Source organism: Oryzias latipes, chromosome 6 (genome assembly GCF_053564925.1).
Source record: "Oryzias latipes strain Hd-rR chromosome 6, Olatipes_Hd-rR_3.1".
Taxonomy (NCBI): Eukaryota; Metazoa; Chordata; class Actinopteri; order Beloniformes; family Adrianichthyidae; genus Oryzias; species Oryzias latipes.
The window spans coordinates 11,009,407-11,022,112 of record NC_136242.1 but is presented as its reverse complement, the minus strand read 5'-3'; the positions used below and the strand labels follow the sequence as shown (position 1 = coordinate 11,022,112).

At 41.6% G+C, this 12,706-nt stretch overlaps 1 protein-coding gene, 1 long non-coding RNA gene and 2 other non-coding genes across 14 annotated transcripts; 3 read left to right on the top strand and 1 right to left on the bottom strand.

The window, feature by feature from the left end:
• Window positions 1–355: 355 nt before the first annotated feature.
• LOC105354185 (uncharacterized) lies at window positions 356–7,149 on the top strand. 10 transcript variants are annotated; one of them, XR_013656349.1, is made up of 5 exons: window positions 356–642; window positions 4,673–4,735; window positions 4,839–5,884; window positions 5,961–6,074; window positions 6,174–7,149. It is a non-coding gene; the product is annotated as an uncharacterized LOC105354185 (long non-coding RNA). The 10 variants fall into 10 exon arrangements; XR_013656348.1 differs by lacking the exon at window positions 356–642 and having other exon boundaries at window positions 3,984–4,735; window positions 4,839–4,957; window positions 5,050–5,884; XR_013656347.1 differs by lacking the exon at window positions 356–642 and having other exon boundaries at window positions 3,986–4,957; window positions 5,055–5,115; window positions 5,304–5,884.
• Window positions 3,629–3,701, top strand: trnav-aac (transfer RNA valine (anticodon AAC)). Its single transcript has one exon. It is a non-coding gene; the product is annotated as a tRNA-Val (tRNA).
• trnav-cac (transfer RNA valine (anticodon CAC)) lies at window positions 3,945–4,017 on the bottom strand. The gene has a single exon. It is a non-coding gene; the product is annotated as a tRNA-Val (tRNA).
• Window positions 7,150–7,445: 296 nt separating the features above from the next.
• Window positions 7,446–11,952, top strand: LOC110015227 (uncharacterized). Of its 2 annotated transcripts, XM_020703818.2 has the most exons (4): window positions 7,448–8,565; window positions 8,712–10,379; window positions 10,469–10,532; window positions 10,656–11,952. In XM_020703818.2, exons 2-4 carry the CDS (start codon window positions 9,546–9,548, stop codon window positions 10,844–10,846), a joined length of 1,089 nt encoding a protein of 362 aa, XP_020559477.1. In that variant the 5' UTR covers window positions 7,448–8,565; window positions 8,712–9,545; the 3' UTR covers window positions 10,847–11,952. The 2 variants fall into 2 exon arrangements, with proteins under 2 accessions (XP_023811386.1, XP_020559477.1); XM_023955618.2 differs by having other exon boundaries at window positions 7,446–8,565; window positions 10,469–11,952.
• Window positions 11,953–12,706: the final 754 nt, after the last annotated feature.

Below are 12,706 nucleotides of genomic sequence, written 5' to 3'. Positions count from 1 at the left end.
TTGTATCGCTTAGAAATGTCACAAAAGACTCATTCATTAAAAATATATTATATATTAAACGTTTGAGGGAGCAGCCATGTTGTGAAGCTGCCGTGTCAGACGAATTTCCAAAGGAATTAAGTCAATGCTATTGTATAAAAGCATTGTAATTGTTGTAATTTAGGTCACAGATTCACTCTTTTTTCTTCAAACAGTGAGTAATGCTGAGTCTGTGCTTAAAACTTTTCTTAACAATAAAGTATTATGATATTCTAGTGGTAAACATACTCAAAATGGTTTCGCCCGTTTTCTACGGAATAGCCAATCACGTCTAAAAATCGTGTTGTGGCTGTCTGTGATTGGTCCACAGACGTTGAACTTTCTGGAACTGGGTAGATTTCGTTGCCTTGTCACACAGAGCGAACGGAGACTAGTTTTGTCAGACTTCTGTGAGAAAGTTTTTTCCTTGAGTTCTGAATCCAGAGGAGCGGCTGATTTTCCTCATAGAAGGATGTTTACTGCCTGATACTCGGACCAAAACAGGATTTAACTTTATCTCTGGTATTCTTCAGAGTTTTTTCCTCACCTGACTTCCCCCCTCTCTTCCTTCTCGTCTTCTCCTCGGGAGGATGCCATTTTGCCTCGCTTCTCCTTTTTAGGACGGTAAGGTTAGCGTTTTATTACAAGCTCAGACGTATTTGAAAGGAAAATGCTTTTGCTTTATATTTCTGCTGTTGTGAAAATGAGGGATACGTTTGTGTTATTTCAGCAGTCACTTTGCTTCGTGTTGTTGGGGTTAGTTTTAACATCAAAGGGTGGCCGTTTTTTCTGAAGCTAGCTAGCGAACGTTAGCTACTAGTCCGTAAATGAAAGGACCTGAACATAGAAGTATTTGAGAGGAAAAGGCTTGTACTTTATATTTTTGCTGTAGTGAAAATGAGTTTTGCTGCTTTATTGCTTATTGTGGTATTGTCTCTTTCTTGTGTTGTTGCTCAGTGATTTTATATACATTTATCTGTTGTTCAGGGCTTATTGTTATTGCTTTTTCATTTACAGTTTTAGAACTAAATTTTTTTTAAATTGTATAAAAAAAGTTTCAGTTCTAAAAACAAAAGTTTCTAAATTGCACATGAAAATATTCTGCTTTGTTTCAAAATCTTTCTTTGTTGAAGAGTTGAAGCAATTATTTATAAAACGTTCATTTTTCAAGACATTAAAAGAGTTCATTAAAATTTAAGACATTTTGTGTGTTTAAAATGTTGCAAGTTCACATGGATTTGTAAATTGATTACAAATCAAAGCTGCTAGGATGTTTTTATTTCATGTTCCTTAGCTTATTTTAACTGAAATGTGTCAAACATTTGGTTAAATTGGTATGTTTTTAAATGCTTCTATCTATTCCTGTCTTCAAATTGACTGTTACTGGTGACTCCCGCATGTTTTGATTTATTCATTTTGGTAGATTTGCTCTGAATTCTGGGATTTTCAGTGTGTGAATTTGCCTATTGATGGGTTTGGACCTGCTGGTGCTGCTGGGATTCTTCTGAATGAAAGTGTTGATCACGCATGAAGCTGCACGTTGGATTGTTGCTTTGATGCAAGTTTCTGCAATTGTGTAACCTCAGGCATTGATTAAGTTTAACTGAGTCAGATTTGTGGATTTATAGCTGAGGATCTCCTTAAACTGTAAAGTTTATCTGCTGACTTCATGTCTGTGTGAGAAAAGTGTAAAGTTTCCTGTGAGGAGTTTTACTGCCATAAACGTCTGTAATCATACTCCGTGGATTTCACTGATCACGGGTTATTCTTAAATTGCAATAGATGAGGGAACACTGTACTGGTGAAAAGGTAACGGAGATATATTCTGCGTAGCTGCAGCAGAAGACATAGAAATGTGCTTTCTTCATTAATTACTGGATGAGAAACAGATAGCTGCAACCCTTAAAGTCTCAGCGGGACTATGACTGGAAATATGACTATTTATTGTTTTTTCTTTTTTATATATCAGTATATTTTTCCCCTGACTTTTTGTCACGGAAAATGACAGAGTTATTTGGTCATTTTATATTTCATAAATAGTGTTATTTATTTTCTTAAAAGGATCATGAATTAATAAAACTTTTTTATAGGGCTTTACAATAATAGAAAGATAAAAGAAGTTTAATGTTTCAATGAAAAAGGGTTATTGTGGCCCTCACAAGAAAAATTTGTGGACTACGCTCTAGCACCCATTTGGTGTTTGAAGATTTGTTGTTTTTCATTCTTACGATCGTTTGAACACAACATGAACGCAGCATTTCTCCAGGTTTTCCACAAGGCACAATTGGTGCAATTGGCTCTAAAATGAGAAGAAAAGTTTTAACCCAAAAACTCTAAATTTCTCTGTTTTAAAATACAATTTTCAATCCAAATGTTTTTATCCAGATTCCATGTTATTTCTTTCTCACTCCACGCATCTGCTCTTGGTCCGGCCCTGCCCTCCAATTTTCGAACCCTATGTGGCCCGTGAGTCAAAATATTTGCCCACCCCTGCTTTAGGGCCATATGTCAGGCTGTGAGCGGATCTCAAAACAGCCACATAAAAATTTGGTTAGCTATAAAACAATTGGTAAGAGGGGGTGGGGTTGCTGTCTGTTTACGTGCTCTACCACTAGCGTAGACCAGCGGTCGCCAACCGGAGTTATTTGGTCCCGGGCCGCACAGAATTAAAAACTTACATTACTTACGTTTTATTTATTTCGGAATCTGATGTTTTATTTTGAAAAATTGCCCGATTCTCTATTACATCTGTCTATGTCACTATTGACGCAGGCCAAGGCGCTCTTCTCGGTCACTTGATAGGATACCGTTAGCATCATTTCTATGGAGTATTTTAAACATTAATTGCACATCGATTGTAGGAGCTAAAGGCCTAAAAACTATTTAACTAAGTTCTAGCTCCTTTGATACACTGAGATCTGCGACGCCGGAGTTGATTGACGCGCCAAGCGAGCTGTCGTTTCCTTATACGACGAAGAAAAATGAGTCTTTTACTCCGATCAACTTTGCATTACTTTGTTTCTTTTATTTATTTACACTACTGAACGGGTTGGACTTCTCTTTTGCTTCATTTCCCGCACAAGCGGTCAAAAACCATTTCTCCATCTGTCCATGCACACCTGTGTGTGGTCAGATCATCAACCAATTTATAATTGACAGCAAAACAAAAACAGCGACACCCACAGGACATGTTTCTCAATAGGGCTCCTACATCGATTAAAAAAAATCTGTGTAATCTTTTGGAGATTTGTAGTTCAATGATAACTTTTGTAAAACTGATCGTTTGTATTAAATACAAACCACAACACTTATGGAAAGGAAATTTATTAAACAAGACAAACAAAACCGGACGAAACATGTTTCTCTTTTTTTATTTTTTATTTCATAAACTAGTTTCATCTATAAACGCCTCTACTCAAGGTCTTTATAGATCCTTAAATAAAGAAGTTGTTCATCTAGTCGTATTTTTAAATTATGTTCAATAAATAAAACAATAAACTGTTTCCGCCCGGTTTTGAACCAGTGACCTTTCGGGCCTGGAGAAAGAGGATTTACAGGTGGATCAAAAGGGGAAATGACTTCAAAAACTTTTCAATGCGACTCCCTATGTGTTTCCGTAGTGTAGTGGTTATCACGTTCGCCTAACACGCGAAAGGTCCCCGGTTCGAAACCGGGCGGAAACATGATTTTTTTCTTTTTTGTTTAAAGACAATAAAAGACACGACTGGATGAATAAACTTTTGATTTACTTAAGAACACCCTTTTGTTGATTAAAACAATCAAAGAAAAAAGAGAAATATGAAAACTCCAGGCTGAAAAATGTTAGTATTTTTCTTTTTATAATATTCATCTTAAGAAAGAATTCAACCAACAAGTTATAGATCAAGTCACGTTTTTCTTTTGTCCAAAAACAAAAAAAAAAAAATTGTTTCCGCCCGGTTTCGAACCGGGGACCTTTCGCGTGTGAGGCGAACGTGATAACCACTACACTACGGAAACACATAGGGAGCAGCTTTGAAAAGATGTTGAAGTCAGTCTCCATGGTAGATCTTATCATGATGGATGTAATATATTGCTTGACCATACTTTCTATGGTTAAGCTTAACTCTCTTTAACTTTTCCCATTCATTCTCTATGGTAGTCCTTAACACTACGGATGTAATATACTTTTTCACCACTAGCGAGATTTTGGGGGCGCTGTTTCTTAATCATTTTAGTAGTAAGGGTTTTACAGGAAGAGAAGACGACAACAATCTTGCAGCCAGATTAGATCCGATCGCTGTTAAAACACAAGAGCACAATAAGTAAAAGTCTGATGTAGGTTTAAAAAAAACAAACAGGACAAAGTTTCCAATTTAAAGACATTTCTCTTCCCGTCATTCTTGAACACGAGGACTGAAACTCCAGCGGTGAGAATAACAGCGGGGATGAGAGGAACGTCATCAAACTAGAAACTTTGTCCTGTTAAGTGTGTGTGTGTTTTCAAAACCTTTTTCATTGTACCATAGGTGGTCGTGAGGAGGTGAACAGGGGTTACATTACATTTTCAATGCTATTTTTGTTACAGTATTACATTATGCATTTAATGGATTGTGTGTGTGCGCGCGCGTGCACGTGTGTGTGTGCTCGTGCATGTGTGCGTGTTGTATTGCAGGCAAATGCAAAATCAGAGATCTGAGGAACTATTTAGCTGAAAGATCAGTGGAGCCACCTTCAGGTAGTGAGGACAACCAGCTGGTTTAATTTGGTGTGCATTCTAAGAAGACCTGGAGGGATGTCTGGGAGAAAAAAGAAGATGGATATGCATCATTTATCCTCAGGAAACAGTGGGTTTCAGGCAGCAAAATGTTCCTGCTCCAGCAGTACCTGAAGAAGAAAGAGGCTCAGACTCGGAGTTCTTCAGAACCTGCTCTTACTAAACCTTCTTCTAGTCCTCCAGGTCTGTGGCAGTTTTAGTTTAGTTTTAGTTACTACTTTTAATAGTTACTACTTTTAATTCCAATCTGTTTTCTTTCTTTTTTTTTCCTAAAGAGCAGGGACATGTAGTGAAGAAAATGACAGGACCAACATGTTTTCCAACAATCCTATTCCAGCCAAGTGAGCAGCACCAACGTGCACGCATCATGCATCACGTGTTGATTATGTTTCTGTATGTGGAGTAGTAGTACTAGTAGTTAAAAAACTGATTTTAGACCACCTGTTAGTCTAAGATCAGTCCTTTCTTTACACTAAGCACTTTAAAACGTGTTTGTTCAAATAGAACCATATTCATATGTTTGATTTAGTTTCTTTCAGGTTCACTTTGTAAAGGTCTAGCTGCTGCGGCTGCTGCTGCTGCTGCTGATGCTGCTGCTGCTGCTGCTGATGCTGCCGCCGCCGCCGTAATCCGGGATCACCTTTTCCTTTCTGCTGTTTGCTGGTTGGCTACGTTCAGGCCTGTTCTAATGCAGGTGTTTTGTGTGATTGCTTTGTGATGCTGAAGGTATTGATTGTTCGTCGTCGAGGGTAAATACATAATTATTTTATTTGCAAAGGTTTGGTATGAAAATGATTGAAAGAAGCCAGTCTTTAAGAAGCAGAATAACAACAAAAGTACACGTCTCCACATGTCAGAGTAAAGTGGTTACACATGGATCATTACATCATAATGGTACCTTTCCTGGTCAATCAAAAGGTAAAAAAATGCAACTAATTATTTATTGACTGATTTTCATACCTCACCTGTTCTATTGAGCATGTTTTCTTACATGGTTTTGAGTGTTTTGCACAGTTAATAACAAAGAACTGTAAATAGTGATGGATATTTCTGTTGATCTGAATCCAGAGCAGCCTGAGAGCTCCAGCTGTCCTGCTGCTACACATGCAGGTGAGTGCTGAGGATCATTTGTCAGCTGTACTCTGCTGCAGCTTCCTGTCTGTTTCTGACAGTCGTTTTTCCCCAGTTTCTTCGGCTCCAGTGAAGACTCCTCTGCCAGAACCACCAGAGTTGCTCACTTTGTAACTGTCTCAAAGTAGAACGGTGCCATCTTTAAGAAGAGTGGAGGATAAAACCTACAGTCAGTGCAATAAGTCTTGACAAAAATGTTAAATACTACCTTCAAACGGACTTTGTGACAATCCTGTTTATTTAACAACAACTTGTGTTATTTTTGCAGCAGTCGTTGGAAGAGCCTCAGCTCTGTCTGCAGCTCCTCCTGCTCGCTTTCAGCCAACGCCTGCTGCTCCACCACTTCCATGCCATGACCAAGATGTCAGCAGCTGGAACTGCTCTCCACAGCAGAGGATCTGGATGAAAACACAGATGGAGGCCTTGGGACTGTGAGACCTGCAATGAATATGATCTCCTTGTGGCGCAACCCACCTCAGAACATCACTTACCGTAAAACCTTTGGAGACCCAGCAGCTGTGGCATAAACTCAGTGAAGGAAGAGAAACTGTCACTGTGCCACTTGTGACTCTCCCTCCTGCACCAGTGAACCCCCCCCACCATTAAACCAGATGAAGCTCCTCTAACTAAGACTGACAGTTAAAAACGGTGAAGGAGATTGTAGGTATGCAGCAACAACAGCAGAAACCTGGAAAAAAGATGACACACAACTGTCTTGCTTGTGGGCAGCCAAAGTCTCGTTACCTTGGTGATGGATCTTCTGTTCATTTCTTTTATCAGTCTGGGGATGTGAAATACTTCTACTGCTCCAAAAAAGTACACCAGATGTATGCAGCAGAAGGCCTTACCAACCCCAGGATGCCATTTTCAGACTTTGCTGCCACGCCATTTTTTGACAGTTAAAGGCTCCATTCATGGTCACACAGAGATCATAAGACTCCTGATGTTATCCTTCAATGTGAAAATGTTTGTAATTTAGTTTGTGAATTCTATTTTGTGAATACGGTTGCCTACATATTTATTCTTGAATTGTTTAATATTGAAGGAAAAAGCAAATATATGTACTACTTCCTCAATTCATTGTACACCTTTAAAGTACTTTCATTAATTTTTGCATGTTTAAATCTGTCTGCCCTTTAATTGTAAATAAATGGTTGAACATTTTGGTACATTTTGTGTTAAATACTGAGTTTTATGTATTTATTGCATGTTAATATCTTAATAAAGCATGGTTGAAATTGAAATGAGCAACAGATCGTGACTGTTATTTAGCACAAGCAAAGACAGGAAAGAAGTAGAAAACTATAATTCTGAAATGTCATTTTCAGCTTAACATATATAACATTTCTTATACCTTAACTTCTGGCTGACTTCACTCTAACCGGGGTTCGAACTCGGGACCAAAGGATTTTGTCACCTTGGACAGTGCGACACAAGCTACAATTTGATTGGCGGATTTTTTCACCTTGGACAGCGCGACACAAGCTACAATTTGATTGGCTGCCTGTGTTGCGGCAGCTGCAATTTGATTGGCTGCCTGTGTTGCGGCAGCTGCAATTTGATTGGCTGTTCCGTGTTACAGGTATATGCGGCTGTGTTTCTTAACTTTTCCCATTCATTCTCTATGGTAGTTCTTAACACTACGGATGTAATATACTTTTTCACCACTAGAGATGTTGGGGGCGCTGTTTCCAAATCGTCTTAGTCGTAAGGATTTTAAAGGAAGCGCAAGCAGGAAGAGAAAACAACAACAACAATAATATGATCTTGTGGCGTAACCCACCTCAGCTGGAACTCATTGACTCTTATGAGCTACCATTCCCAAAGTACTTTTACCTTCATCCTTTTTTTATCTAGAAACCAGACCATGCAATAATGGAAAGAGTGCGTAACAACTACTCTCTCCCGTGTCTGCATGACTGCCCAAACCCCCTCGTGGTCTCCTCTGGAACAGGTCGGCCCCGTGTCATCATTGGTACAAGTGGTCATTACTACATCCTTGCTTCTCGGCTAACTTGTAAAGTCTGCAACAAGCCCTGGTTTGCAGACAAATCTTCATGGAGGACATGCTGCCTCGTCGTTTTCAGAACATTTTTCCAGCCTTGATGACCCACAAAAAGGCTGTAAGCAAAACTGTGATGGATGAGCTGCGGCAGACGGCTAAGTCTCCAGGTGATATGGCCAATCAGCTAAATGAAGCTCTTCACCTAAAATACGGGCGTGCGCACGTGGCATCTGTGCACAGTGAAGAATGTTCCGGATGGACAGAGTGGATCATATGGCCAGCAGACAATCACCGATCCCTTTGGTGGGTTTACAGACGTAGATGCCTGGTGTGGGGTAACAGTGACTGCACACTACCTGGTGGACTGCCTCATACTGGAGTACCACAGGGAGGAGGGCACGATCAATCTGCTCCTTAAGGCACGTTTGGTGAGGTCTTGAGGGCTGACCACACCCGAAAGGTGTTACTGGCATCAGGCACAATGTCATCCTATGCAGTAATGAATGAAAACTGGATGATTTTGTCCTGGGTGATGCTGCAGTCGGAAAGCGACAAATCTCTGGAGCCAATGTACGAGCAGCTGTCCCGGCGTTACATTTACATTACGTTACATTTCTGCAGCGCTGCCAAAAGCCAAGTACCAGTGGGTTGACAGGTAAGACAAAAATTTGTTCGTTTTCCTTCTAATTTAATGGTTTCAACAGTAAAAACTTGACAAACATAAGTAAATATTGTTTTAAAAACAATCACTTTATTTGCACATAAACATTTTCAAGGTGCTTTTCCTGTGTGCATGGACAGGGATTGCTGCTCTCCATTCAGGATCTCAAACTCCCAGCCTCAGGAGCATCTTCTCTGGGATTCCTGGAAGACCACAGAGGCTATAGTGGGTGAAGCCACATCTGGAGACTTCACCAATAGATGTGCATCTGGTACATAATGCAACAGTGACATAATCTTCAAGCTGGACTTGTTTCACTGCATGTGGCGCTTCACCAGGGAGTGCATCTCAGAGCATCATCCACTTCACAGCTCCTTCTGCAAGTTCCTTTGGAGAGCTTTTTGTGTCGTGGACCAAACTGACCTTCAGAGGCTGAAGGAGGCCTGTTATGTCTTGCTGCTGCTGCTGCTGCTGCTGCTGCATCCCCTTTCATTTTGCTCACCTGGCAGGTGTGGCTAATCATCTTGATCAGCACCTGCCAGGTATTTAAGTCAGGGGAGGCCTCAACCAAGGGGGAGGCATGCAGAGAGAGCAGAGCAGGAGGCTGAGGAGCAGGTGGTTTGACTTGGAGCTGTGCTGGTTGGTTTGTTTCCACTTTGATTCCCTTTTGGTCCTCAGCAGTCTTGTACTGCTGGATTTTGTTATTTTAGTTTGGGGTTGGACCTTGGTAGTCCTTATTTGCGGGCTTTGTTTATTTCTTTTCAATAGTTAGATTCTGCTAGGCAACCTTAGCGGGGAGCTGCTGACTCCGACGGTCAACGTGGCTGGGTCAGTTGTCTCCCTGTGTTTGGCCAAGGCTCCAATCCCTCTGTTTAGTCTTTTGTTGGGACCAGCACAGTAATTATTTATTTAGTTTTTGTTTTACAGGACACAGGTTAATTCTTTCACTCAATAAACTGGTGTCCATCGCTCATATGTTTTGGCCCCTTTGTGAATTCCCCCAGACTGGGACAGGTTTGCCTGTCGGCGGCCGTAACCAGGCCTACACCTTCGGTGGGATCCAGCCAGCTAACCCCACAAAGCAGCACATCAGGGAGCACTGCCGCACCAAAAGCCCAGAACCCCGAGAGCTGCTGGTGCGAGTGGAAAATGTTCTGAAGAGGTTCTTTTTGGAATCGGATCCAGATGGCGTACCACTGTTTAAGGCAAGAATGCTGAAAGTGTGGAGGATTCAGCACGTTCACATCCTCGGGCTGTCTGAGCGACCCGGAGGTGGGAGACGGGATCCTCTACAGACACGGGGGCACGTCACAGCTGAACCACATCGAGGGGCAGCGGTACCAACCTGGATCCCGGTGCGAGGCACATCACACCAGGAGGGATTTCATTTCCACCCGTCCAGATGGGTGACTGGAAATCGGGTCTTGCCAGAACTTTTTCAGGTCCAAGGCATGACTGGAGAAGCTCGGTGGAACTTCCAGCATCTTGTAAGCCTGAAGCAACCTGGTCTGGAGCTTCCTTCAGTTTTTCATCCAGCTCTGATTGTAGAGCTGAACAAGCTGTCAAAGGAAGTGACAGGACAAGCCAAGGATCCCGCCTTAGTGTTGTCACAGGCCGACACCGAGGAAAGGTTTGGACTTCAGTATGTGGAGCCTGGCTGCCGTCCGGTTCCTCTTCACTGGGACAAACACGAGTCTCAGAGAGACCTGGTTGTTGAGGAGGAAGAGCGTTTCCCTTCAGAACCACCTCCTTCCAATGAAACGGTCATCGACCTGCCTGAAGAACACAGAGAAGAATACTCTGCTCTTGTAAGTTTGTTATAACAAACATCCTCACTCTATTACAATAAAACTGCAGCTACACGAGTTTAAACGAACTGAATGGTCCAATGTTTCAGGACAACGTCTTTGGTGTGGTTGCTGATGACTCACTAGCAATGACCCGAGCCCCTGAAGTGAAAGGTAATTTAATTCAACTTTTTTTTATTTATTTGTACATTGCATTCAAGGAAAGGGAAGTGAGAAGGCTTAACTTTTCTCTGTCTGCACCACCGCCACTGCCTTTTGCTGCCTCTCCACGCGCAGCTCGCACTGGTCCTATCAAAGCAGGGGGTCTGCCTTTTGTCCTGGACCACTCTCGTTGGACAAATCCAATGAGGGATGCCATTGATGTCCGTCTGGCAAAGCACCACGGACAAAAGGACTTTCTGAGCAAGGTCGACGCAGAGTATGCCGCCGTTGTTCAAACCTCTTCAGACCAGATGACGCTCCTCTAACTAAGACTGACGGTTAAAAAACAGTGAAGGAGATTGAAGGCATGCAGAAACCTGGAAAAATGATGACACACAACTGTCTTGCTTGTGGGCAGCCTCGTTACCTTGGTGATGGATCTTCTGTTCATTTCTTTTATCAGTCTGGGGATGTGAAATACTTCTACTGCTCCAAAAAAGTACACCAGATGTATGCAGCAGAAGGCCTTACCAACCCCAGGATTAAATTAGCAGACTTTGCTGCCACGCCATTTTTTGACAGAGTTAAAGGCTGCAAAGCAGTGGTCTGCACAATGCAGAAAGGTTTTGGAGGACCGACAGAGAAGAAAGACAAGGGAGCAGCATCCCACTGGGCGTCTGTGCAGGTTCTGCCACAAACCACTGAAACAAGGTCCAGAGAGTCCACACATACACACCGGGTTCCCTGGTGTTGTGGGGAAGTCGGTTTACTGTCCTGCCAGAGTCTTGTCCCTCCACCAGGCAAATGGGATGACTGAAGAAATGACCTGGGAGGAGTTCTCTGTCTCCTTTTTTATGAGGCTGAAAAGATGAGGTGGGCTGTTGGCCGGCAAGCAGAAGAGGGAAAGAGAAAGCTTCTATGTGTGATCCAGAGATATCTGCTTTTATATTTTACTAGATGAAAAGTGGAACTGTTGTGTTTGTTAAAAGTTGTTGTTTTGACCTCGTTTGTCTCATTTTACTTCAGCTTGTCATGTTGGATGAGAAATGAGTGTAAAACATAAACATCTCTGCTAAAGCTGTATATGTTTGCCTGTATTAACCTCTCTTCATGATCACACACACTGATCATTATAGAACTCCTGATGTTATCCCTCAATGTGAAAATGTTTGTAATTTAGTTTGTGAATTCTATTTTTTGTGAATACGGTTCTTATTCTTGAATTGTTTAGTATTGATAGAAATGGCAAATATATGTACTACTTCCTCATTTCATTGTACACCTTTAAAGTACTTTCATTAATTTTTTGCATGTTTAAATCTGTCTGCCCTTTAATTGTAAATAAATGGTTGAACATTTTGTTAAATGCTGTTTTATGTATTTATTGCATGTTAATATCTTAATAAAGCATGGTTGAAATCACAATGAGCAACAGATTATGACTGTTATTTAGCACAAGCAAAGACATTATACCATAACTTCTGACTCACATCACGCTAACCGGGGCTCGAACTTGGGACCAAAGGATTTTTGCCACCTTGGACAGCGCTACACAAGCTACAATTTGATTGGCTGCCTGTGTTGCAGCAGCTGCAATTTGATTGGCTGTTACAGGTACATGCGGCTGGCCCCGGTTTGTGAGGCGAACGTGATAACCACTACACTACGGAAACACATGCACAGTGTAGAAAAAAATATTGTACTCCACTCTCGTCGTCGTACTTGTAAGGATATTGTGGCGATTCGATTTACAGGTACAGGTTACAGTCCAAAAACATGCTTCAAGGTGAATCGATGACTAATTGTCCCTAGGTGTGAATGTGAGAGTGCATGTGTAAAGGTTTGGAATCCTACCAAATAGGGCTGCAAATGTTAAGCTAACAGTATGGCGGGTCTCTGCCTGCATCCGTCAGTCCCTTTAACCCCTGTGCCTTCATTTGGAAGGATTCTGTTCTGTCACCCTGACCTGACTCTAAGACGTTGTGGTGAAAGGATGTAGTAAGACGGGCTTCAGAAATTGACCTTTGACAGTCAGCTGAAGAGTGGACTGATGGTTGTTATTCCAGACTGGTCTGCCAAGTAACTTAAATGTTCAAAAACAGTGGCAGGCTCCTTCTCTTTCAAAAAGGTTTTCAAAGTGTATTGGAAGCAAGTTGATCTTTTTCCATGCAGAAATCGAACATTTA

Coding starts and splice junctions, on each gene's coding strand:
- LOC110015227 (XM_023955618.2), top strand. CDS start 9,546: ATGTTTTGGCCCCTTTGTGAATTCCCCCAGACTGGGACAGGTTTGCCT. Junction 10,380..10,468: donor GAGAAGAATACTCTGCTCTT/GTAAGTTTGTTA, acceptor CCAATGTTTCAG/GACAACGTCTTTGGTGTGGT.